Source organism: Dama dama, chromosome 14, assembly GCF_033118175.1.
Source record: "Dama dama isolate Ldn47 chromosome 14, ASM3311817v1, whole genome shotgun sequence".
In the NCBI taxonomy this organism is placed as follows: domain Eukaryota; kingdom Metazoa; phylum Chordata; class Mammalia; order Artiodactyla; family Cervidae; genus Dama; species Dama dama.
The window spans coordinates 50,985,233-51,012,023 of NC_083694.1; the positions used below are offsets into that span (position 1 = coordinate 50,985,233).

The 26,791-nt window shown below is 48.9% G+C and overlaps 1 protein-coding gene across 1 annotated transcript in view; it reads left to right on the plus strand.

Moving 5' to 3' along the window:
• The first annotated feature begins 283 nt into the window (after window positions 1-283).
• LRRC38 (leucine rich repeat containing 38) overlaps window positions 284-26,791 on the plus strand; it is a 37,231-nt gene continuing 10,723 nt past the window's right edge. The window contains exon 1 of the mRNA XM_061159790.1: window positions 284-929. Within this exon, the coding sequence (XP_061015773.1) occupies window positions 284-929 (646 nt within the window). The remainder of the gene's footprint in view (window positions 930-26,791) is intronic.

Sequence of the window (26,791 nt, forward strand, 5' to 3'; positions counted from 1 at the left end):
TTACCGCTCCCGCCTCTCCTCCGGGATTTTCCAGCGGGTTAATTTCCTGTTCGGGTAAATCCTTCGCGAGTCCGTCGCCCCTCCCTCCCTGGTCCCCCGCTCCCCCACCTCCGCCCCGGCCTCTCGGGCTCCCCGGGTCGGTCCGCGCTGCGCTCCATCGCCCCCGCGCTCCCGGGCGCACGCCCTCCCCGCGCCCGGCCTCCGGGGTCCCGCGCGCCGCCCAGCGCCAGGGCTCAGCCCCAGAGTCGCGTCCGCGTCGCCGCCGTTCGCGCGGGTCCAGGCCATGCGCCCCCGCGCCGCCCCCCGCGCCCCCACCGGCGCCGCCGCCGCGGCGCTGGGGCTCTTTAGCTTCCTGCTGCTGCTCCGGCCCGGACACGCGTGCCCCGCGGGCTGCGCCTGCACCGACCCGCACACCGTGGACTGCCGCGACCGCGGACTGCCCAGCGTGCCGGATCCCTTCCCCCTGGACGTGCGCAAACTGCTGGTGGCTGGTAACCGCATCCAGCACATCCCCGAGGACTTTTTCATCTTCTACGGCGACCTGGTCTATCTGGACTTCAGGAACAACTCGCTGCGCTCTCTGGAGGAGGGTACGTTCAGCGGCTCGGCCAAGCTCGCCTTCCTCGACCTCAGCTACAACAACCTGACCCAGCTGGGCGCCGGCGCCTTCCGCTCGGCCGGGAGGCTGGTCAAGCTGAGCCTGGCCAACAACAACCTGGCGGGTGTGCACGAGGCCGCCTTCGAGACCCTGGAGTCGCTGCAGGTGCTGGAGCTCAACGACAACAACCTGCGCAGCCTCAGCGTGGCCGCCCTGGCCGCGCTCCCCGCGCTGCGCACCCTGCGCCTCGACGGGAACCCCTGGCTCTGCGACTGCGACTTCGCCCACCTCTTCTCCTGGATTCAGGAGAACGTGTCCAAGCTGCCCAAAGGTGAGTCTGCGCGGGGGAGTGGGGGGACGGAGGGACCGCGCAGGGAGAGGCTGCGGCAGCCGGATAGCCTCGGGGCAGCCGTCTGGGGCAGAGCCCGGAAGGAGAGACCTGGTCGCTCATGGCCACTGCTCTGAATGAGAGTTGCTCCAGGTGTAATCCTCGCACGTTCCCAGCCTGAACTTTTCCTGGGACTCTCCTCGGGAAGGAGAGTGGGGAGGGACACATTTGGAATTCTTTGGAATTTCTGGGCCTTGTTGCTGTCCTTGTTTACCTCCAACAATGTTTGGAACCTGGGTTTCCCAGATCGTCTCATGGGGCTTTGGCTCCTAGCACCGGTGGATGCTCCTAGCACCTAGGGCTTCCTAGGTGGCTCAGTGGTAAAGAATCCGAGTTTGATCTCTGGGTGGGAAAGATCTCCTGGAGAAGAAAATGGCAACCCACTCCAGTATTCTTTCCTGGGAAAGCCCATGGACAGAGGAGTCCGTGGGGTCGCAAAAGAGTTGGACAGGACCAAACAACAACAATATCAATGGTGAATGTACCTTATTTCTGGGCCCCTCCTAAGTAGAAGACTCCCTACTGTGTGTGAGAGCAGCGACTCAGCACTCTTCTCAGTACCCTGAACATGGAGAGAGAGCGCACCAGTTCTAAGAGCTCTCTAATAGCTTCTGGAGCCTGAGCTGGCTTTGATTTCTCAGCTGCCAATTTGTTCTTCTGTCTAAAAGGGGTAAGGAATATTCCTGATGAGGAATAACGGCAGCCTGCAAAGAGCCAGTGATGCAGTAAAGACTTGCGGTAGCTTTTCAGCCCAGATGTGAAATTGCTGAACAAAAATCCCCTGGGCTGGGACACCTTTTGCTTGCCTGGTGCACTTTTTCTGTTGGTGACATAGACATACGTGCCCACTTGGCAGACAGGAACATCAGGGCACAGTAGGTAAGGGGCCCTGTGAAGGCCAGGAGGAAGGAGGCAAAGGCAGAGCTGAGAAGAGGGGACCCCAGCATCTGTAAGGATGAGCCCTGAGCAGGTGGACTGTCCTTACCTTCAGTGGATTCCAGGCTTCCACTGGTGAGCCTGTGAGCGTGGTCCCAGCAGCGAGCCTTCAGAGCCAGACTCCACCTCCCCCCTTGCCCTTGGGGGCTTGGCAGAATAGGAAGCAGAGCTGTAAGACCCACAGTAAAAAAAGGTGACATTGATGTGGATTTATCTTTGAGAAATATATATATATATATATATATATATATATATATATATATATATATATCCATTTATTGAGAATTCAAGGATGCTGCTCGTCTATGTCCTGAATCCCTGTGCTCACTTATTCATTCCGTACTGTCACGAAGCACACATCCCAGGCAATCATTTCTCTCCCGAGCTGACACTTTCAGCCCAGGCTGGCTCTCCCACACCAGCAAGTTCTAAAAAGACCTGATGTGCAAGGTGCAGAGTCCCCCAACTTTACACTTTGCCTTCATTTGCTGTCTGGCTCCCCAGGCCCTCCCCACCAGAAGACTGTCCCGGAGACAGGAAGGTCCAGGTGCAGACCTCATTGTGGAATGGGGGTTCACCCTGGTTTTGATTGCTTCTGCCTTTGCTTCTCGGTGTTGTTGGCATCATGAACCCCCATTGTCAGTTGAGGGAGTATAATTGGTTCTCACTGTTAGTCACATGAGGACTTTGTGTTATGGGTCAGGAGCCGTGAATTTCAGTCTCAGTTCTGCCATGGATGGCTGTGACCTTGACCAGGACATGTATCCTGTCTGGGTCTCAGTTTTTTCATTTCTAAAGTACTTTAATTGACCTCTGAGGTCTCTATAGAGCCCTGGATTTGGAAGGCTTAGATTGGAGCTCTGGATTAAAAACTGAGTGACTCTGGGCAGGTCACTTGAGTTCTTTGAGCCTCCTCTTTCTTCTGTGTGAAATTGGGACACTGGAATGCTGACCAATATGTCTGACTGGTGATTGTCAGTATCAGAGCCGTTTAATGTGGGTAAATGAATGAGCAGTAAAAATAGAAAGGGCTTCCCAGGTGGCTCAGAGGTAAAGAATCTGCTTGCCAATGCAGGCTACATGGGAGAAGTGGGTACGATCCCTGGGTCGGGATGATCCCCTGGAGTAGGAAATGGCAACCCACTCTAGTATTCTTGCCTGGAAAATTCCATGGACAGAGGAGCCTGGAGGGCTGAAGTCCTTGGGATTGCACAGAGTCAGACACGACGAGGCAACTGAGCACCCATGAGCATGCAAGAATAGAAAACGTTATTCTTCCTCTTGTCCATAATACAGGAAAGCAAAGAGCCACCAGATGGAGATGTGGGGGGTAAGGATGGACAGGTCCAGAGCAAGTCCAGGACAGGTCCAGGCGCTGGTGGAGGGTTGGTCTCATTCAGAGAGGGAAGATGGAGGCAGCAGGACAGCTTGGGGGCTCCCGGAGTCTCATGGGGTGAAGGCCCGAGAACATCTGTGACCTCACTGCCCGTGGCCTGTGGCCAGAGCAGGGTCTTAAGCTCTGTGAACCAGAACAGGGCAGGGGGTGGGGTGGGGTGGGTGAGTGGGGAGCACCTAGTCTAGGCCTTGAGGCGAGAGAGCTGGGTTCTGACGTAGACTCAGATTATGACCCTAGGCAAGTCCCAGGCCTCTCTGTGCCTCAGTTTCCCTGCCCTAACTTCAGACTGAAGAACAGAATCCGATAGCAGGTTTGCCGCGAGGGTTGTATGAGGTCCTCTCTGTCAAGGGCACAGTGATTTTAGCAAGGAGTAGGTGATGGTCAGGCATTAATCACTCCTTTCCCTTCTCCTCATGCATTCGGGCCTCTCATATTTTCCCAGAGGCATCTGGTGACGGGCTGAGAGTGCAGACTCCAGCTCAGATCTGCTTGGTTCAGATGCTGCCTCTCCCTCTTACTAGTTGTGTGTGCTTCTGCCTTCCAGTTTCCTCTCCTCTAAACTGGGAATCATGCTAGTACCCACCTCACAGGGCTGTTGGGAGGAGTAGAAGGGTAGCCTCTATAACCGGGTCCCCAGCCTCCGGGATCTAATGCCTGATGATCTGAGGTGGAACTGATATTATAATAATAGAAATAAAGCGCACAGTAAATGTAAATGCGCTTGAATCATCCCCAAACCATTCCATCCCCTGCCTCCTGGGTCTGTGGAAAAATTGTCTTCCATGAAACCAGTCCCTGGTGTCAAAAAGATTGGGAACCACGAATCTATAAGGTACTTAGAACAGTGCCTCACACACCGGAACTACCAATAAGCAATAGTGCTGTTATTACCCTGTTTTGTCCAGAAGGCCTGGAGAGCTGATGGGAGGTACTTGCCCAAGGTCATACAGAGAGTTAAATACAGATGGAGGGGGGAGCGCATCAGGACCTCCTGGCTCCTGGCCTCCAACCAGTTGACCATCCACTTCCTGCCAAGGAAACTCGGCACCTTGGGGCTTAGGCTCTAGGCCTTTCTAGGCAGGGCCCAAGGTGGGGAATTCAGTGGAAAGAGCAGAGACCTCCCCCCGCCCCGGCCCCACAACAACGCCTCCTGTCATCTCCCCTGCCTCTTCCTCCCCAGAGAAGCAAATCAGGCTGAACCAGTGACCTTGACAAGCTCTGACAGCACAAAAGCATGATGCCTGCCAGGTGAGCGTCTGCGCTGATGGGAGCGCTTGGCCACTGGTGGAACACCGCGGGGTCAGCCGGTCCCCGCCGCGCAGACTCCTGCAGGGCTCTGCTTTCGGGGGCAGAGGGGTCTGGGGGAGCCGGCCTACTGGGGCTGGATCTGAAGAAAGGCTCACCGGCCAACTTGGCAACAACAAGCAAGCAAACAAACCCCAAGCAAGAAAACAAACAAAATCCCAGGATGCTAATTCACTCTGAATTTCAGGTAAACAATGTATAACATTTTAGTATAAGTCCTGTGCAATGTTTGGGATATTCGCACGCACAGAATTATTTGTTGTTTTTTGAAATTCACATCACTGGCCATCCTGTGTTTTATCCAGTGGTTTCCCTGATAACTCAGCTGGTAAAAAATCCACCTGCAATAAGGGAGACCTGGGTTCGATCCCCGGGTTGGGAAGATCCCCTGGAGAAGGGAAAGGCTACCCACTCCAGTATTCTGGCCTGCAGAATTACATGGACTGTATAGTCTGTGGGGTGGCAAAGAGACAGACACGACTGAGCAACTTTCACTTTCACTACCTTCTGGTGGCAGTTTGTGGTTTACCAGGGCCGTCTTTTTTTAAAAAAAAAAAACCCGTGCCTGGCAAATTACCTTTACCCACAACTGGTCACTGGGTGTGAGGTACAAAGAAAAGAAGTGGTTTGCACAAGTTCATGTTGTTAGTGGCTGAGATGAGCCTGCACTCAGGAGTGTTTGACTCCACTCCTAATTCTTTGTGATGGCCTAGAACAGGAGGGCGAGAATAGCCCCTGCTCTGTTCTACCCATCCCTGACTCCCCTAGGGGACAGCTGGCTGCCCTTCCAGCCCCAGATTCCGCTCCTGGTCTGGTGGTTCTCCCAGGAGCCAGGTTCTGGGCCAGGTAGGACACTGTGCCCTCAAGGGAACAGTGACCATCCTTCTTCAATAGAAGTAGCTTCAGACCTGGAAGATACAGACATGGGAACTCGCTCAGGCGACAGTGGGGTAGAGAGGGAGAGAAGGTGGCGGTGGGGAGGGGGGCGTCTGGGAGACAGGGAAGTGGCAGGACAGCACCCTTCTTGGCAGAGGGTGATCTTTAAAGCCCTCCAGTCCCTCCCGTTGTCTTCTGTTCACAGCAGCCCAACGAGGTGTGTTGGAAATGAAAACATACAGGTGGTGAGGAGCCTCTGTGCACTGATCCCTGGGGAGTTTGTTTGACTTGCAGATTCCTGGGCCCCCAGACCCACTGAATGTTGGCCTGGTGGATGAGGCCTGGGGATCTGCATTTTAAATGCCTCCACCTCCTGAAGGGCTTCCCAGATGGCTCAGTGGTAAAGAATCAGCCTGCAATGTGGGAGAACTGGGTTTGATCACAGGGTCAGGAAGATCCCCTGGAGAAGGAAATGGCAACCCACTCCAGTATTCTTGCTTGGATAATCCCCATGGACAGAGAAGCTTGGCAGGCTACAGTCCACAGGGTTGCCGAAGAATTGAACACGACTTACTAAACAACAACATTCCCTGAAAGGGGCTTGCAGTGCATACACTTTAAGCTTGAAAACTGCTGCTGGAGGGGGCAGGCTTTTTACGGCAGCTGTGAAAATGCTGTGTGACATTGTGGGACTTTCCTGTCTCTCTGCCTCAGATTTTTCTGCTCTAAACAAAGGCATGTGAGTGGGAGGATTTTAAGGTTCCTTCCAACTCTAAAATTCTGTGGTTTCAAGGGAAGGGAAGATGGTCTGTGTCGTAAAGGTTAGGAAGCTGAGGCCTGGGGAGACCAGGCCCCTCCAGACACCCCACTGCTGGAATCCCGGGCCCGCAGTCTCTGTGCAGTAGGGAGGGGGTAAGCACACCCAGGAAGCCTGGGGTTCTGGGCTCACAGTTCATCCCACATGACCTAGCCTTGCTCCTGGAGCCTTGGGCAGCAAAGGCCACTGGATTTGAGGAATCGTGGCTCGGTGGTAAAGAATCTGCCTGCCAATGCAGGAAACTTGGGAGGTGAAGGTTTGATCCCTGGGTTGGGAAGATCCCCTTGATAAGGAAAGGCAACCCACTCCAATAATCTTACATGGGAAGCCCCGTGGACAGAGTGGGCTACAGTCCGTGGGGTTGCAAAGAGTTGGACACAACCGAGAGACTAAGCACACATACGCATACATCTTACTTGGGCTTCCCGAGTGACACTAGTGGTAAAGAACCTGCCTGCCGATGCAGGAGACATAAGAGACGCAGGTTCGATCCCTGGGTTGGGAAGATCCCCTGGAGGAGGGCATGGCAACCCACTCTGGAGAATCCCATGGACAGAGGCGCCTGGCGGGCTACAGCCCATGGGGTGGCAGAGAGTCGGATGTGACTGAAGGGACTTAGCAGGCACGCACAGTGTGCACATTTTCCTTGTGCTTACACACCTAAGAGAACCACGTTCCTGGCAGAGGTAGATCGAGGTCTCACTCGCTCTTTCAAGTGGCCTGCCTCCCGCTGTTGACAGGTTTGTACATGTCCTGGTGCCACAGGCGCTTGTGTTTCTAACTTGTCTCTTAATTAGAGTCAACTCCTCAGTGTCACTTTTCAACATCCCTAGTGTCCTGGCCGGGTGTCAGCTTTTACGGGCACCGCGCTCTGGAGTCCCGGGGAGAGTTGGCTGCAGACGTGACCCAAGACAACCCCTTGTCTCTTTTCTCGCTGGAGCGCCCCACCCATTCCTGCTACTCTGTCCCAAATGCTGGATCTTTCTGGAAATGGCACCTTCGTCTTGCTGCTGCTGTTGTTTAGTCACTGAGTCATGTTAGATTCTTTGCGACCCCATGGACTGTAGCCCGCCAGGCTCCTCTGTCCGTGGGATTCTCTAGGCAAGAGTACTGGAGTGGGTTGCCATTCCCTTCCTTGGGGAATCTTCCTGCCCCAGGGATTAACCCCGCGTCTCCTGCATGACAGGGTGATTCTTTACCACTGAGCCACCTGGGAAGTTGGGGTACTCTATCAATTAACTCAAAGGGTGACCTCATTGCTGGGCCAGTGGGTCAGGGGACCTGCCTCTCTGCCTCGCTCAGACAGCCCTGGAGGAGCAATTGGCAGTTTGCTCTGGAGAAGCCAGTTGCACTGTTACCTGAAGCTGACCAGCTGCCAGCTGACTTAGGTCCCCCAAAATTGAGGCCTTTCAGCCAAGTGGCTGTCCGTTGCCCACTGTCTCAGAATCCTGTGGTTCCTGATGTAGCTGAGGATGAGGTGCTTGGCTGGCCTTGTCACCTCCCGGCTGGCGGTGGGGTGTAATGGTGTAATGGTGGTCCAGAAGGACCCCCACATAGGCTGGTTGTCGTGAAGACCTGAATCAGATGCATTCGTGGTTACTTGAGTCAAATCGTATCCTGAGCACCGTCACTGTAAGATCACAGCAGATTGTATCTCTCCAGTCCTGGGACTGTCCTGGGCGCCTGCCCTCAAGTCTTCTCCCAAGCTGTGCCAGCCACTTCCCCAGTTCTTCACTTCCCCCACCCCCTGCCGCCCCCCACCTTCCCATCCTTATTTCTACTTCTCTGCCATTCTGGTTCCTACTTAACCTTCCAGCCTCCAACCTTCTGGGCCTTGAGGCTGCATTGGGAGGCTGGCCTGTGCAATCTCATCGGATGCTGTATTACCTCTATGATCATTGCTCGACCTGCCAGTTTGCGAGTCTGGCCTGTTTTGAGGCACAAAGTGTGTCTTTTTCTCCTTGAACCCCCGCAGTTGGTGCAGTAAATTACATGTTTGGAAACCTTCTGATGGCTTGCATTGCCCTTGGAACAAACCAACTCCCTCCTGTGTCCTGATAGGGTCCATCCACACCCCAGCCATACCAGCCTTCCTCTGTCCTGGGAACACGCCAGGTACTGGTGACCAACCAGGGCCTCCTAAGTTATGGTTTCTCTCTTCTGCTGAGATGGTCCCACCTTCCCATGGCTGTGTCTCCCTCATCATCAGGTCCCCATGAGACGTCCCCTTTTCAGAGAGGCCTTCCCTGACCACCCCACCCAAGCAGTCCCATCCCCACCCCGCTCATTGTTGTCGTATCTCCTTGTGTCCGTGGCATCGTGCTTGTAGAGTCCACATTATCTTGGTCACAAATCTTGTGGCTCTAGAAGCATGAGTTCCAGAGCCACACGCTCCCTGCAGTGTCCCCAGTGACTGGGCCGTGCCCAGCGTAGAAGGGGCTCCAAGGGGCTGTGAGCATGTGTGAGTGGACAAATGCACACTCCGGGGGCCTCTGTCACAGGCCATCAGGGGACAGGCCAACGTCACTGCCCCACCAAGTGACCCCTGCCTGACTGTGGTCAGCCAAAGACACCCAGATCACCTTTCGGCAGAGGCAGAGGCCTGGAGTGGGGGTTCTTGGCTCCATTAGCAGATCCTGCTCAAACCCTCAGGCAGTCGCTGTGAAGGAGGGAGGGGCCAGCTGCGCCTACCCCATCTGTGAGAGCAGTGCTGGCAAGACAGTGGGGCCGCCTTCGTCCCGGGAGTCTGTGAGCCTCTGTCCTGCGAGCTGCAGTGTGAGTGTCTGGGGGAGAGGGTCCAGGACACAGAGACCACAGATCTGTTTACCCTGCTGAATCAGAAACCTGCTTCATCTGGCGTAAGCAAACAGAAAGGTGTCTTGTAAGGATGTGGGTGTCGCCAGGAGCCCAAGTCCTCAACAGTCAGGCCCAGGGAGCTCGGGGTGAGACCTGGGAGGCTGCAGGGAACACAGCACCTCCCTCTTTCACTCTCTACTTCTCACACCATCTCTCTTTAACTTTTTATTCTAGAGTGGTGTGTAGCCGATTAAGAGCTTCCCTGGTGGCTCAGAGGTAAAGAATCTGCCTGCAATGCAGGAGTTGCAGGAGATGCAGGTTTGATCCCTGGGTTGGGAAGATCCCCTGGGGGAGGGCATGGCAACCCACTCCAGTATTCTTGCCTGGAGAATCCTATGGACAGAAGAGCCTGGTGGATTACAGTCCATAGGGTCTCAAAGAGTTGGACACGACTGAAGTGACTTAGCACACATGCACACATGGCCGATTAACCATGTTGTGATAATTTCAGGTGGACAGCAAAGAGACTCAGCCATACATATACGTGTATCCATTCTCCCCCAAACTCCCCTCCCACCCAGACTGACACTTAACATGGAGCAGAGGTCCCTGTGCGCACATCGTCTTTTTTTCTCCTCTTCATATATTGATAGGCTTTCTCAATTTTTTCCGTCCATGTGACAAAATAATATGCTGCTCCATTCATGGGACCAGCTGAGGCTGGGCGAGACTGTGCTGTCCTGGTTCCAATTTCCAGATCCGAGAGGAGGCTCTGGGGGGTGGAGCTTAGGGATGGGGGCTGAGCAGACCACCCACTAGGCATGCATGACTCTGGCCCGGCTTCCTGTGAGCTGATCCTGGGCCCTGGTGTCCCCTCTGTCAAATGCAGGTGATAGCATCTGCCCTTTGACCTCGAGTGACATCATATGAAGATGCTCAGAGTACAGTCTCCTCCAACACCGCACATAGAAGCTGTTGTTTTCTTCTTTATCCAATTCATAGAAATGTGGACAAACAGGTTTACAAATCCCTCTGGATTTAAGCATTGCCTGTTAAATCCCAGATGTCCACAATCCATGCAGATGGGCATTAGCTGTGTGTTCACAGCATGTCCTCCCAGGGGCTCTGAGCCTGGCCCCTCTGCTTCAGAAGCTGCCCATCAAAGAGCCTCTAGTGCCCCATCTCCTCCATCTTCCAGGCTACCCATGGGGATAAATGCCAGAGGCAGGAGTCAAGACCTCAAAGGAGCTGCGGGCCACTCAGGATTAAGGGGCAGCTTCTCAGACATGAACCCAAACCAGAGATCTAGGAATTGGGTTCCTGTCCCTACTTCTCTGTTGGCCAGCGGTTGACCTGAGTCATGTCCTCTTTCTCAATTGCTCTCGATAATGAACAGTGACCCCAGATGCCCCTGAGGGCGGTAGGTGGGAGTCCTCAGAGGAGGTAGGGCAGAAGGAGAACCACAGGCACATGAGAAAGAACTTGGAACTCTGTGCTGACTAGACTCCCCAGAACGTAGTGGTGTCTGAATTCCTCTGTCAGCTGCAGACCCGGGGGCTGGATGACCTGGAAGGCCTCTTCTAGCTCTGATTCTGGCTGGCTCTGCGCCCTCCCCAGCCAGCCTCCTCCAGGTCATGGAATGAGAAGGTCCAACAGTCCCTTGTCCCCAGCTCCGAGCAAAGGTCTCCTGGGTGGGCTCCCTGGCCCCACCACCCTGGCAGCTCTCTTTCAAATCAGCAGGTACAAGAGTATGATTGTCTCTTCTCCCGCCCCCACCACATTATTAGAAAGAATGGCATTGCTTTTTCACAAAACACCAAGGGAATGATATCTCTTTTTAACATAAGCTTCCCTGGTGGCTCAGATGGTAAAGATTCCACCCGCAATGAGGGAGCCCTGGGTTCAATCCCTGGGTCGGGATCCCCTGGAGAAGGGTGTAGCAACCCACTCCAGTATTCTTGCCTGGAGGATCCCCATGGACAGAGGAGCCTGGTGGGCTACAGTCTGTGGGGTTGCAAAGAGTTGGACACGACTGAGCGACTAAGCACAGAGCATCATGAATGATTATCTGCATCAGAAACGAAGATGTCACATGGTCCTGTTCAGGGCCTGAGGACTTACAGCTGAAGATCAGAACACCTGCTGCCACATCCTTGACCTGGGCAGGTCACCTGACTTGTCTGGTATGTGGTTCCTTCATCTGTAACCTTGAGGTTTGTCGGGAACATCAGGGAACATCAGGGAAATCCTAATATAAAAGGGCTTTAGGAAAAAATGGGAGTGTGCAGACAGGTATACGATTGTCTTTTTTTTTTTTTTTTAAACTTTGCTTTTTTCCTGTGTTATATTATGTGTAGTCTTAAAATTACTCATGGAAAGCTATTTAGATTTTTTTTTTTTTGAGTCTTAAAACCAGAATTAGGTGCTATTTATTTACTTTGTCTATGCAGAATGTGGAATCTTACTTCCCTATCCAGGGATTGAACCTGTACTCCCGGCATTGGAAGAACAGAATCTTAACCACTGCACTGCCATGAAAGACCCCTGAAATGACTGTCTCTAAGGATGAAGTTTTATACTCACAGATGTCTAGAAACAGGAGAAATGGAAGCCATGCAGGGCCACACGGGGAAGCATCAAGGATGGTCAGGAGGCAGATGAAGTAAAAAGAAAAACAGATGAGGGTCTTTATTGTGGTTTTTGCAGGAAGGAATGGGTGAGGCGGGGTAAGCAGAGGAGGCAGGTTTAAGGTTGGCTAGTTTGAGTAATTTCAGGAAGCTCTCATTAAAAGGGTGATCCCTAGCTATCTAGTACCTGGCCCTGCAGTGTTTTAGGGCAGGAAGATAAGAGTCTGGGATTGCAAGAACCTGATCAAAGGAGGTGGGTGGGGTACCAACTAGGGTCGGTAGGTTTGCATATGAAGGGTGTGCTCATTGGCATGGATTTAGGAACTAGCCAGCACTGGGAGGGACAGTCCTTCCCCAAGTGGCAAGGCCTCAAGATGCCAAAGCTAAATAAAATGTAGAATGTAAAAATCATGATGAATACAAGGGTCACTGCAGATATAATTGAGTGGTATTTTATTTAATCTAACATATCCAAAATGTTATACTTTCGACTTGTAATCAAAAGAAAACTCACTCATGAGCTATTTTTCCATTCTTTGTTTCATACAAAGTCTTCAAAATCTGGGTGTGTTTTATACTTACAGCACATCTCAGTCCAGACTGGCTGCGATCAATTTCTCAACGTGTGGCTGGTGGCTATTGTAGTGGACAGTATAACTCTAAGTCTACTAGTGTTTTCCAAAGAGGTCAGCGCCAGACTTACCCCATTTTACAGGTGAGAACATCAAGGCACAGATGGGTTAATATAACTTGGCCAAGATCCCCAGCCAAGAAGTGACAGAGGGAGAGATGAGCTGGGGTCTTTGTCACTAAATATTGCATGACTTCTCAAATCTCATGTCAGAACCAGGTCCCTTAGCCACAAACCCGCTCTCTCGTTCACAGCTCCTGCTTTAGGCTTAGAACCAAACTTAATGAGTCTTGCTAACTCAGAACCTTGACTTGGCTGAATCAAAGGCGACTTAAATGTATTAGTGAAAGTCAGAGTAGACATGTTGAGAAAGCAAGTTCACCTCCTACTTTAGGCTCTTCTGAGACTTTATCTGGAACAATGACTCCTCCCTGCTTGCCAGACAGATATCAAGTTGTTTCTTTCCTCCGCTCAGAACTCTCCAGTAACTCCCATGTTGCTGAGGTTAGAAGCCAAGTTTCTTCCAAGGGCTTCCCCACCCTCTCTGCAATCTGACCTCCTTTCTTTCTGGCCTCACTTCCGACTACTCTCCTTTCATTCACTCTGGTGCAGGCACCCAGGCCCCGTGTTGTTTCCCTAACGTCACAGGCATATTCCTACCTCAAAGCCTTGCTGTTCCCTCCGCCTGGACCGCCCTTGTCCTGATGTCCACATGACGTGCCCCCTGGCTCCTTTTAGCTGCTTTCAAATGCTACCTTCTCATGGAGCTTTCCTCCCAGCCCCAGTGAGCTCTGGGACCTGCCACCTCCAGCTATCCTTCCCTCCCCACTTTGCTTTTGCTTCATCACACCTGTCACCGCCTGCTGCATAATACATCTTACTGATTGACTCGTGGTCTGTCCGTTTCCCCTCACTAAATCGTAGTTACAAATTATTTTTTCACTGTTTTTACTCCAGGGCTGGCATGTATTAGGTACTCAATATGTTTTTTATTTTTTTGGCTGTGCTGTGCGACATGTGGGATCTTAGTCCCCTGACCAGGGACTGAATTTGTGCCTTCTGCATTGGGAGTGTGGAGTCATAACCACTGGATTGCCAGGGAATTCCCCTTCAATATGCATTTGCTGAATGAATGAATGGCTCAGTGATGGATGCTAACACCAGGCAAAGGGGAGAAGAGCAGAGAGGAGGCAGTCTCCAGGACCACCCCCTTGTTTAGAGGAACTAGTTTGGTAAACTGATTCTCATCAATGTGTTAGTGACTTGAGGCTTAACCAGGAATAGACACAGTAAAAGCAGAAGGAAGGGACCTCTGCTTACCAGAGAGGCACAGTCTGCATAGAATTTCAGACATGGGAATGTCAGATGGAGGAGGCCTGGAGGGAAGGTCAGAGCCCCAGGCCTCATCAAATTACAGCTTCTAAGCAGTTACCTGGTCTTCCTATCTCTTAAAAGATGCCAGATACTCTTTGTATTTGGACAGTAAGACCATGTTGACATAGGAAAATGGATATTTAACTAAGGAGAGATGTGGAAGGACATCATCCCTGTCAGGTGTTTGAGGAGCTGTCACGGAATGTAGGAGACTTGTTTTGGCCTCAGAAGATGGACCAGTGTCTGTGAACGACAAGGAGACTGATATTGATGCACTGTAAGGAGCAACAGCTAGCTGTTAGGGCTCTGCCAATGGGCTGCCTGGGTAGATAGTGAAGTTGCCATCCTTAGAGGCATTCAAGCAGAGACCAGATGACCACTTGTCTGTGGTGCTAAAGGGAGTATTAAGGAGTGGGTGCTTCTGCCACGGTGCTTCAGTCCTCTGAATCTAGCTTTCTGGGGTTATTTTTCATTTTCTTCTGTTTCTCTGGCCAGAGAAGCATGTCTTGAACGAAGCTCCAGCGTACTGGAAATCCAGTGACTGTGTCTGTCTTGATGCCTAGAGCAATCGCCCCACCTTTCTGCCTTTCTCTTCTTCACCCATGCTTCTTTCTGAACCTGAATAGACAAAGTTTTTAAGTCATGCAGCTGGAGAGAAAGTCAGAGTCCTAGCCCTTTGCTTATTGCTCTGCTCATGCCAGTCACTGTAGGAAACCACATCACTTGCCAACTATCAGAACTGGTTTCTTTTTTTTTTTAAATTTTTTATTTTTTTCATTTATTTTTATTAGTTGGAGGCTAATTACTTTATAATATTGTAGTGGTTTTTGCCATACATTGATATGAATCAGCCATGGATTTACATGTATTCCCTATCCCGATCCCCCCTCCCGCCTCCCTCCTCATCCGATCCCTCTGGGTCTTCCCAGTGCACCAGCCCTGAGCACTTGTCTCATGCATCCAACCTGGGCTGGTGGTCTCTTTCACCCTTGAGAGTATACTTGTTTCAATGCTATTCTCTCAGAACATCCCACCCTTGCCTTCTCCCACAGAGTCCCAAAGTCTCTTCTGTACATCTGTGTTTCTTTTTCTATTTTGCATATTGGGTTATCATTACCATCTTTTTAAATTCCATATATATGCATTAGTATACTGTATTGGTCTTTATCTTTCTGGCTTACTTCACTCTGTATAATGGGCTCCAGTTCCATCCATCTCATTAGAACTGATTCAAATGAATTCTTTTTAATGGCTGAGTAATATTCCATTGTGTATATGTAACATAGCCTCCTTATCCATTCGTCTGCTGATGGGCATCTAGGTTGTTTCCATGTCCTGGCTATTATAAACAGTGCTGCGATGAACATTGGGGTACACGTGTCTCTTTCAGCTCTAGCTTCCTCGGTGTGTATGCCCAGGAGTGGGATGGCTGGGTCATATGGCAGTTCTATTTCCAGTTTTTTAAGGAGTCTCTACACTGTTCTCCATAGTGGCTGTACTAGTTTGCATTCCCACCAACAGTGTAAGAGGGTTCCCTTTTCTCCACACCCTCTCCAGCATTTATTGCTTGTAGACTTTTGGATAGCAGCCATCCTGACTGGAGTGTTATGGTACCTCATTGTGGTTTTGATTTGCATTTCTCTGATAATGAGTGACGTTGAGCATCTTTTCATGTGTTTGTTAGCCATCTGTATGTCTTCTTTGGAGAAATGTCTGTTTAATTCTTTGGCCCATTTTTTGATTGGGTCATTTATTTTTCTGGAATTGAGCTGCAGGAGTTGCTTCTATATTTTTCAGATTAATCCTTTGTCTGTTGCTTTGTTTGCTATTATTTTCTCCCATTCTCAGGACTGTCTTTTCACCTTGCTTATAGTTTCCTTTGTTTTGCAAAAGCTTTTAAGTTTCATTAGGTCCCATTTGTTTATTTTTGTTTTTATTTCCAATATTCTGGGAGGTGGGTAATAGAGGATCCTGCTGTGATTTATGTCGGAGAGTGTTTTGCCTATGTTCTCTGCTAGGAGTTTTATAGTTTCTGGTCTTACATTTAGACCTTTAATCCATTTTGAGTTTATTTTTGTGTATGGTGTTAGAAAGTGTTCTAGTTTCATTCTTTTACAAGTGGTTGACCAGTTTTCCCAGCACCACTTGTTAAAGAGATTGTCTTTTTTCCATTGTATATCCTTGCCTCCTTTGTCGAAGATAAGGTGTCCATAGGTACGTGGATTTATCTCTGGGCTTTCAATTCTGTTCCATTGATCTATATTTCTGTCTTTGTGCCAGTACGATGCTGTCTTGATGACTGTGGCTTTGTAGTAGAGCCTGAAGTCAGGCAGGTTGATTCCTCCAGTTACATTCTTCTTTCTCAAGATTGCTTTGGCTATTTGAGGTTTTTTGTATTTCCATACAAATTGTGAAATTATTTGTTCTAGTTCTGTGAAAAATACCGTTGGTAGCTTGATAGGGATTGCATTGAATCTATAGATTGCTTTGGGTAGTATAGCCATTTTCACAATATTGAGTCCTCCAAACCATGAACACGGTATGTTTCTCCATCTATTTGTGTCCTCTTTGATTTCTTTCATCAGTGTTTCATAGTTTTCTATATATAGGTGTTTTGTTTCTTTAGGTAGATATACTCCTAAGTATTTTATTCTTTTTGTTGCAATGGTGAATGGTATTGTTTCCTTAATTTCTCTTTCTGTTTTCTCATTGTTAGTGTATAGGAATGTAAGGGATTTCTGTGTGTTAATTTTATATCCTGAAACATTACTGTATTCATTGATTAGCTGTAGTAATTTTCTGGTAGAGTCTTTAGGGTTTTCTATGTAGAGGATCATGTCATCTGCAAACAGTGAGAGTTTTACTTCTTCTTTTCCTATCTGGATTCCTTTTACTTCTTTTTCTGCTCTGATTGGTGGCCAACACGTGCAAAACTATGTTGAATAGTAGTGGTGAGAGTGGGCACCCTTGTCTTGTTCCTGACTTTAAGGGAAATGCTTTCAATTTTTCACCATTGAGGGTAATGTTTGCTGTGGGTTTGTCATATATAGCTTTTATTATGTTGAGGTATGTTCCTTCTATGCCTGCTTTCTGGAGAGTTTTTATCATAAATGGATGTTGAATTTTGTCAAAGGCTTTTTCTGCATCTATTGAGAAAATCATATGGTTTTTATCTTTCAATTTGTCAACGTGGTGTATTACATTGATTGATTTGCAGATATTAAAGAATCCTTGCATTCCTGGGATAAAGCCCACTTGGTCATGATGTATGATCTTTTTAATATGTTGTTGGATTCTGTTTGCTAGAATTTTGTTAAGGATTTTTGCATCTATGTTCATCAGTGATATTGGCCTGTAGTTTTCTTTTTTTGTGGCATCCTTGTCTGGTTTTGGTATTAGGGTGATGGTGGCCTCATAGAATGAGTTTGGAAGTTTGCCTTCTCCTGCAATTTTCTGGAAGAGTTTGAGTAAGATAGGTGTTAGCTCTTCTCTAAATTTTTGGTAGAATTCAGCTGTGAAGCCATCTGGTCCTGGGCTTTTGTTTGCTGGAAGATTTCTGATTACAGTTTCGATTTCTGTGCTTGTGATGGGTCTGTCAAGATCTTCTATTTCTTCCTGGTTCAGTTTTGGAAAGTTATACTTTTCTAAGAATTTGTCCATTTCTTTCAAGTTGTCCATTTTATTGGCATAGAGCTGCTGGTGGTAGTCTCTTATGATCCTTTGTATTTCAGAGTTGTCTGTTGTGATCTCTCCATTTTCATTTCTAATTTTGTTGATTTGGTTCTTCTCCCTTTGTTTCTTGATGAGTCTGGCTAATGGTTTGTCAACTTTATTTACCTTTTCAAAAAGCCAACTTTTAGCTTTGTTGATTTTCGCTATGGTCTCTTTAGTTTCTTTTGCATTTATTTCTGCCCTAATTTTTAAGATTTCTCTCCTTCTACTAACCCTGGGGTTCTTCATTTCTTCCTTCTCTAGTTGCTTTAGGTGTAGAGTTAGGTTATTTATTTGACTTTTTTCTTGTTTCTTGATGTAAGCCTGTAATGCTATGAACCTTCCCCTTAGCACTGCTTTTACAGTGTCCCATAGGTTTTGGGTTGTTGTGCTTTCATTTTCATTCGTGTCTATGCATATTTTGATTTCTATTTTGATTTCTTCTATGATTTGTATGTTATTCAGAAGTGTGTTATTTAGCCTCCATATGTTGGAATTTTTAATAGTTTTTTTCCTGTAATTGAGATCTAATCTTACTGCATTGTGGTCAGAAAAGATGACTGGGATGATTTCAATTTTTTTTAGTTTACCAAGGCTAGATTTATGGCCCAGGATGTGATCTATTCTGGAGAAGGTTCCATGTGCACTTGAGAAAAAGGTGAAATTGATTGTTTGGGGATGAAATGTCCTATAGATATCAATTAGGTCTAGCTGGACCATTGTGTCATTTAAAGTTTGTGTTTCCTTGTTAATTTTCTGTTTAGTTGATCTGTCCATAGGTGTGAGTGGGGTATTGAAGTCTCCCACTATTATTGTGTTGTTCAGAACTGGTTTCTAAATGTATTATGTGTGACCAGTTCAGGTGGCTCAGTGGTAAAGAATCCACCTGCCAATGCAGGAAACATGGGTTTGATCCCTGGGTCAGGGAGATCTCCTGGAGAAGGAAATGGCAACCCACTGCAATATTCTTGCCTGGAAAATCCCATGGACAGAGCAGCCTGGCAGGGCTACAGTCCACGGGGTCACAAAGGGTTAGACATGAATTAGTGACGAAACAGCAGCAACAACACCATGTCAGTTCACGTTCAGCTCCCCTTGAACCAGGATACTGGTCTTCTTGGGCTCTCCCTCAAGCCCACATAATTCAAGCTTTCAGACACAGCAGGAATGCCCCCGTATATGCCACCAGATTCTTCCCTTCAGTCCCCTGTGAATATTTGTCATCCTTCAGCTCTGTGCTCCAGAGAGCCGTGCTCCAGAGAGCCCGGCTCCAGGAGCTCTGTCACTAACCATCACATGGCTTCCAAAATCTCATATCAGAAACCAAGGGCTCTTAGTTAGAAGCCTATCCTCTTGGGTCCAGAGCCTCTAGATTAGTCAGTGAGCTTCCCTGATCCAGAACCTGGTCTTGGAGGGTTTAAACCAATGATGACTTGAACAGTTTAGTGGAAACCAAAGCAAACTAAACACTTGTGAGGAAAAATTCAGCTCCCAGTCTCTAGGCCATAATAGTGCACATAACAAGGGCTCTGACCTCTTGGAGTGAACATTCCAGAAGACTCAGAAAAGCTTAGATAATAGGGTTATCTTGTCTACTTTTCTTTACTTTCAGGTAGGAAACTGTGGCTCAGCGACACTGAGAGACTTGCCCAAAGTCACACATTAAACTAGTGAAAAGGCAAGACAAGTGCCAAAGCCCCTGTTTCCTGGGCTGTGTGACCCCCTCACCTTGTAAGACAGGCACTAGAGGGGGTTTTTGGATTTAGATCCTCTGTGGTTGGAACCCTGATCCTTTATTTACTAGCTTTGTGAGCCTGGGCAGATTGCTTAACCTTCCTGTGCTTCAGCTTTCTCATGTGTGAAATATGTGCTTAGTCGCTCAGTCGTGTCCGACTCTTTGTGACCCCATGAACTGTAGCCTGCCAGGCTCCGCTGTCCGTGGTGTTCTCCAGGCAAGAATACTGGAGTGGGTTGCCATGCCCTCCTCCAGGGGACCTTCCCAACCCAGGGATCAAACCCAGGTCTCCTGCATTGCAGGCGGATTCTTTACTGTCTGAGCCATCAGGGAAGCTCAAGAACTCTGGAGTGGGTAGCCTATCCCTTTCCCAGGGGATCTTCCCGACCCAGGAATCAAACCAGAGTGTCCTGCATTGCAGGTGGATTCTTTACCAGCTGAGCTAGTATTCACAAGTCTGTCATATAGGTCAAAGCATATGGGTCAAATAACCCCTTAGCACAGTGCCTGGCAAACAGAAAGCTGTTCATAAATGCAGTTACTATTATCAGCTGTAGATGAAGGCCTGTGTTACCACCATAAGAACGCAGTTCCAGAGGCTCACCCTGAGCCACAGACATGACTATCACTGCAGGTGCTGGATCCCGGGGTCCCCTGTGGCCCCTTTTTCAGAGGAAAGTGAAAGTGAAAGCGAAGTCGCTCAGTCGTGTCCGACTCTTTGTGACCCCATGGACTGTATTGCAACCCCATGGACTGTAGCCACCAGGCTCCTCCATCCATGGAATTTTCCAGGCAAGAGTAATGGAGTGGGTTGCCATTTCCTTCTCCAGGGGATTTTCCTGATACAGGGATCGAACCCAGGTCTCCCGCATTGCAGGCAGACGCTTTACCATCTGAGCCACCTGGGAAGCCTTCCTCTGCTGTCAGAGGAAACATAAATCTAACAACAACAACAAAAACAGTCTGGTTCACAACTTACTAGAAAATCAGAGTTGCTGTGTTGGTAAATTGTTGGTAAATTGTGTTGGTAAATTGTTGGTAAATTGAGCCATTTGGGCATAGAAAGAATGTTATGGCCTGAGAGGGAAGTGCCAGCACTCATGTGGAGATGTCCTGGAGAGGGTGTCTCACGCTGCATAGATGGGGATGGCCACCAGGTCACTCCAGAGAGGTACAGGCAAGTGAAATCCAACCAGTGATGCGTATGTGAGCGAGGCCAGTCAAGACTGAGTCTGCCGCGGTATCATGGAAAGAAGATGGGCTTTGGTGATGGCCAGGCCTGCCCTTAAGTCCAGACCCTCACAGATGAGTTGTATGACTTCAGGCAAGTCATACAGCTTCTTGGAGCCCCAGTCGCTGCATCTAGAACCTACCCCATATTTGTACCCATGTTTGTAGCAGCATTACTCAAATGACTGAAAGGTGGGAGTGACACAGGTGTCCATTGATGGATAAATGGATAAACAGGAAGTGGTCCATCCATACAGTGGACCACAAAGATGGAAATTCATGGGACTTCCCTGGTGGTCCAGTGGTTAAGACTTTACCGTCCAATGCAGGGGGTGCAGGTTCGATCCCTAGCCAGGGAGCTAAGATCCTATATGCCTTACTGGCCTAAAAGCCAGAACAAACACAACATAAGCAATATTGTAACAAACTCAATAAAAAATGGTCCACATTAAAAAAAAATCTTTAAAAAAACAGAAGGAAAATTTGCCACATGCTACAACATGGATGAACCTTGAGGACGAGATGCTCGGTGGAAGGGGCCAGTCATAAAAGGACAAATACTGTATCATCCACTTACTTGAGGCACCTTAGAATAGTCAGTTTCATAGACACAGAACAGTGGTTGCCACGGGCTGAGAGGAGGGAGGGATGGAGGGCTTGTGCTTGATAGGAAGAGGGATTTGGTTTTGCAAGATGAGAGCACTCTGGAGGTGAATGGTGGGGAGGATTGTGCAACATTGTGAATGTACTATATGCCACTGAACTGTACACTTACACATGTTAAGATGGTACATTTCATATTATGTATGTTTTACCACAAAATTTAAATTAAAAAATGGGACAGGAAAAAAGTGCCCCAAAGCAGGCCTTGCAGCCTCATTCCTCCTGGCACAGCATCCATGCGTGCTCAGTCGTGTCTGACTCTTTGCGACCCCTTGGACTGTAGCCGGCCAGGCTCCTCTGTCCATGGGATTTCCCAGGCAAAAATACTGAAGTGTGTTGCCATTTCCTCCTCCAGGGGGTCTTTCTGATCCAGGGATTGAGCCTGTGTCTTCTGTGTCTCCTACATTGCAGGTGGATTCTTTACCATCAGGATTCTTTAGCCATCAGGAAAGCCCCTCCTGTTGGCATTATGGGAAAGAACCCACCTGTCAATGCAGAAGACGTAACAGACAAGGTTCAATCCCTGGGTCCAGAAGATCCCCTGGAGGAAGGCATGGCAACAGACTCTATTATTTTTGCCTGGAGAATCTCATGGACAGAGGAGCCTGGCCAGTTGCAGTCCTTGGGGCTGCAAAGAGTTAGACATGACTGAAGTGACTTAGCACACATGCACGCAATGCTGGCATCACGGAGGTCGTCATGGGCACTGAGTGTTTAGCAGGAGCCCTACCGTCTACCCACTAGATGTCAATAGCACCCCACCCAGTTTCGAGGACCAAAAAAATCTCCAGCCATTGTCAGATGCCTGCTGAGGGGCAAAATCATCCCCAGATGAGAATCACTTTTCTAAAGGGCTGCTGAGAAGAGGATTAAAGGACATGGTAGTGATGCAGTACTTATCATAATTTCTGGTAAATGGTAAGAGTTTCAATAAATATTACTTCCCCATAGAAGTAATCTGAGGTACCCACTTAATGCACACACTTCTCATCACTCTCAGAACACTCAACACGTCGCTTCTTCCAACTGGCCAGTGAGCCCACAGCAGATGTTAACCAGGGACACTGGGTGCTCAGAGGGGCAGGTCCAGGAAGGGAGCTGCAACTAGTGTCTCTGAGAAGCATGGAGCATCATCACCATGGGTGGTGGGAGGTACCAGCCTCTTGGGGCCAGTTTTAGATTTCTTCATGCTGGTCTTGCCAGAAAGATCTAACTAGTTCATTAGTTATCATAAGTAGACACAGGTTGGTGACCTCAGAACTCAGCCCAGGGTCCAACTTGTAGCAAATGTCTGTTATTGATAGTGGAGGTGGCAGCAGCAGTGGTGGCAGTAGAAACAGTGGAGGTGGGCATCAAGGTGGAGATGGTGGTCATAGGGCAGGTGGACATGGGAGAGGTGGTCATGGGGAGGTGGACACGGGATAGGTGGACACAGGAGAGGTGGATGTGAGGGTGGAGATGGTGGACATGGGAGAGATGGCCATCAGGATGGAGATGGTGGGTGTAGCAATGGTGGTGATGGGTCAAGATGACGGCAGTGGTGGTGGTAGCGGAAATGCTTGCATGCTTCCCAGAGAATAAAATTGCAAGCCATCAGTGATCATCTCTGTCATTTCTTACCAGGGGGAAGACAGGCCAGGAAAACCACATTGGGAGGCAGTCAGTTTTCCATGTTTATGTGTGTGACTGAGGTCGGTGTCTGGCGGTTCGGGGTGGGAGTCAGGCTGGAGTGGAGGGCAGTAGTCACAAGTCACAGCCCTGGTGCAGGATCCACCCTTCCTATAGGATGTGCTCTGCGGAGCCAGGACCAAGCAGAAGCCCTTGACCTGCTGCTGCTGATGCATCTTCCTTGGGGAGAGATCAGCTGATTACTTAATCAGATGGAGTGTCTCCTGGCTGAGATGGTGAAGACAACTGGGAACTTCCCGCATGTGGTGATATTCAGTGGAAGTGGTGATGGGGAGCAAAGGTCAGCACTATTAAAAAGAGCTGGTGTTCCCCAGTGCCCGCTCCCCAGAAGCAGGAGTAGGCCCTGCCTGCCATCTGCGATGCCCTCTCCTGTAGTCTTCCTTTGTAGCACAAAGTAGCTGCAGGAGGGGCCATGTACATGCAACTCCAGGTGTTTGTAGTGAACTAAGAACCCGATGCCCCAAAAGAGCACTAAATGAGGAGTCAGAAGACCTGGGTTCCATCCAGACTCTGTGTGACCTCAGGCAAGTTGCCTAACTTCTCTGGGTCTCTCAGCTGTAAAAGAAAGGGGTGAGGATGGGGAGGGGTACTAGATGTCAAAGGTGCCTTTGGGTTTAACCTTCTGTGATGCTGTGAAATCAGGAGGCCAAAAGTCTGGCCATGTGTGTGAAAGAACCACAGCTGCTTCTGCTTCCTGGCCTCTTGGGTTGGGGTGCCAGGAGGCTGGTAGGGAGGGTGTTTGATTGGCCCGGGCTAAGTCCTCTTACTCCAATGAACAGGAGAGGAGAGTGACAGCAGTGATGACCCCTGGCCAAGAGCAGTGGGACCAACACCTGGTGGTCCTGGAGAATGTCCTTCCTCTTGGGTATGGGGCAGGGAACCGCCTTCCTTGGGAGTTGTTGCTCCAGAGTGGGTTGGGTGGAGGAGTTCAGCTTGACTTTCTCCCCACTGCTCCTCATCACAGGTCCTTCTCATCCTGGGTAGAACCTGTGAATGTCTTAGCATATAGGTCTTGGGCAGGCACTTTACAGAAAAACAACTCCCAGTGGCCGGTGAGCACACCATACATTGTTTATTTAGCTCTATTGGTCATCAGAGAAATGCAAATTCAATTACCAGTGTTCACTTTTATGATCTGTCAGGTTGGCAAAGATGAAAAGGTGACAAAATCCATTGTTGTCATTAATTCAGGGACTCTCACACAATCTTCAACTTGGGAGGGGATGTGTCTTGTGGAAAGAATTAAGGATGTATACACATGGTGCTGGGAAAGATTGAAGGTGGGAGGAGAAGGGGACAACAGAGGATGAGATGGTTGGATGGCATCACTGACTTGGTGGACATGAGTTTGAGTAAGCTCTGGGAGTTGGTGATGGACAGGGAAGCTTGGCGTGCTGCAGTCCATGGGGTCGCAAAGAATCAGACATGACTGAGCAACTGAACTGAACTGATAGATGTTGCTCATTGGAAAAGGAAATGGCAACCCACTCCAAGTGTTCTTGCCTGGGAAATCCCATGGACAGAGCCTTGGCAGGCTACAGTTCATGGGGTCACAAAGTCAGACATGATTGAGCGACTAAACAACAGCAATAACATGGTGCTCATAGTAGCTTTGCTTCGGGAAGGGAAAAATAACCTGGAAGCATTCTGGGATTGGGCAAGTAAGTCATGTTGTTCAGTTGCTAAGTCTCATCTGCCTCTTTGTGACCCTATGGACTGCAGCATGCCAGGCGTCCCTCTCCTGCACTATCTTCCAGAGTTTTCTCAGTCCATTGAATCAGTGGTGCTATCTAACCATCTCATCCTCTGTCCTCACCTTCTCCTGCTGCCTTCAATCTTTCCCAACATCAGGGTCTTTTCCAGTCAGTTGATTCTTCGCGTCAGGTGGCCAAAGTAGCGAAGCTTCAGCTTCAGCATCAGTCCTTCCAATGAATATTCAGGACTGATTTCCTTTAGGATTTATTGGTTTGATCTCCTTGCTGTCCAAGGGACTCTCAGGAGTCTTCTCCAGCACCACAGTTCAAAAGGATCAATTCTTTAGCATTCAGCCCTCTTTCTGGTCCAACTCTCACATCCACACCTGACTACCGAAAAAGCCATAGCTTTGACTATATGGACCTTTGTTGGCAAGGTGATGTCTCTGCTTTTTAATATGCTGTCTAGATTGGTCATAGCTTTTATTCCAAGGATGTAACCATTTCAAGTGATGTTTGATGATTATGTTGGTGGAGTGAAGGATGTTCCCAGAATGTTTATCAACCAGAGTGGTGGAATGTGGATCTACTCTGGGGATTTATGTGCATGCACACAGAGAAGAATGTGCGCTCATCTTCTCTTGCAAGAACTCCAAAATTGCAACTTGCTGCTGAACAGCCATTGACAGGAGAATGTTGGATCTCACCAAAAAAAAGCGTCCAAGCACAAAGGAGAGTACATCATGAGAAATGCTGGGCTGGATGAAGCACAAACTGGAACAAGATTGCCGGGAGAAATATCAATAACCTCAGATATGCAGATGACACTACCCTTATTGCAGAAAGCAAAGAGGAACTAAAGAGCTTCTTGATGAAGGTGAAAGAGGAGAGTCAAAAAGCTGGCTTAAAATATTCAAAAAATGAAGATCATGGCATCCGGTCCCATTATTTCATGGCAAATAGATGGGGAAACAATTGAAATAGTGACAGATTTTATTTTCTTGGGCTCTGAAATCACTGCATATGGTGACTGCAGTCATGGAATTAAAAGATGCTAGCTCCATGGAAGAAAAGCTGTGACAAACCTAGACAGCATATTAAAAAGCAGAGACATGACTTTGTCGACAAATGTCCGTCTAGCTAAAGCTATGGTTTTTACAGTAATCTTGTTTGGTTGTGAGAGTTGGACCATAAAGAAAGCTGAGTGCTAAAGAATTGATGCTTTTGAACTGTGGTGTTGGAGAAGACTCTTGAGAGTCCCTTGAACTGCAAGGAGATTCAACCAGTCCATCCTATAGGAAATCAATCCTGAATATTCATTGGAAGGAGTGATGCTGAAGCTGAAGCTCCAGTACTTTGGGCACCTAATGCAAAGAGCCAACTAATTGGAAAAGACCCTGATGCTGGGAAAGATTGAAGGCAGGAGGAGAAGGGGATGACAGAGGATGAGATGGTTAGATGGCATCACCAACTCGATCGACATGAGTTTGAGCAAGCTCCAGGAGTTGGTGATGGACAGGGAAGCCTGGCGTGCTGCATTCCATGGGGTTGCAAAGAGCCGGACATGACTGAATGATTGAACTGAACTGAACACAGAGAAGAAAAAAATTCTTGACAGGTGTAAGCCAATGTATTAAACATGTATTTAAGGGTTCTTTTATCCACTTTCTTTTTAGTTCTGTTGTTTTGGTGGATACACAGGCTTTGCATAATAAGTGGAATTAGGAAGACAAAAATATATTTTTAATGACAAAAGGCACTTAGCAGAGCCTGGCATTAGGCAGGTCCCGAGAGAGGCCAGATCAGGGGAAGGGCCCCATGCGAGCCTCTGGCTGGCTGCAGGCCTGTTTGTTGGCAAAGGGACGAGAGATTAATCTCAATCTGCCTTCCACTGTGTCACCATCTATTTCAGGAGTGTGGCAGCTCTTCACCCTCTCCGGCTCAGGTGTCAGCTGCTGGGGAGAAGTCATCAGTCAGAGGAGAGGGCCTGGAGGGGTGGCAGCAGGCAGGAAGCCAAACCGCCCTGCATGAGGACTGGCCCATCTCTTCGGAGCGTGCCCAGCAGAGCAGGTGGAGGTGGTTCTGAAGTGAAGGAGCAGTGGGCTGCATTCTGCCTGGGCCCGGATGAGCCGGCACCCACCTTGTTTCAGTGGAAGGTGGGTCTGGGTTGGAGGAAGGAGACAGAAGGTAGAAACTCAGATTCCCATCAATTGTGCCTGTTCCTTGAGTTGTCTCCCTAGGCCAGGAGATGAGCTGCACAGAGTTATCCCTGCTCCCCCAAGAGCCTGGAGCCACAGCACGTGGTTTGGTGGGACAGCTGGGCAG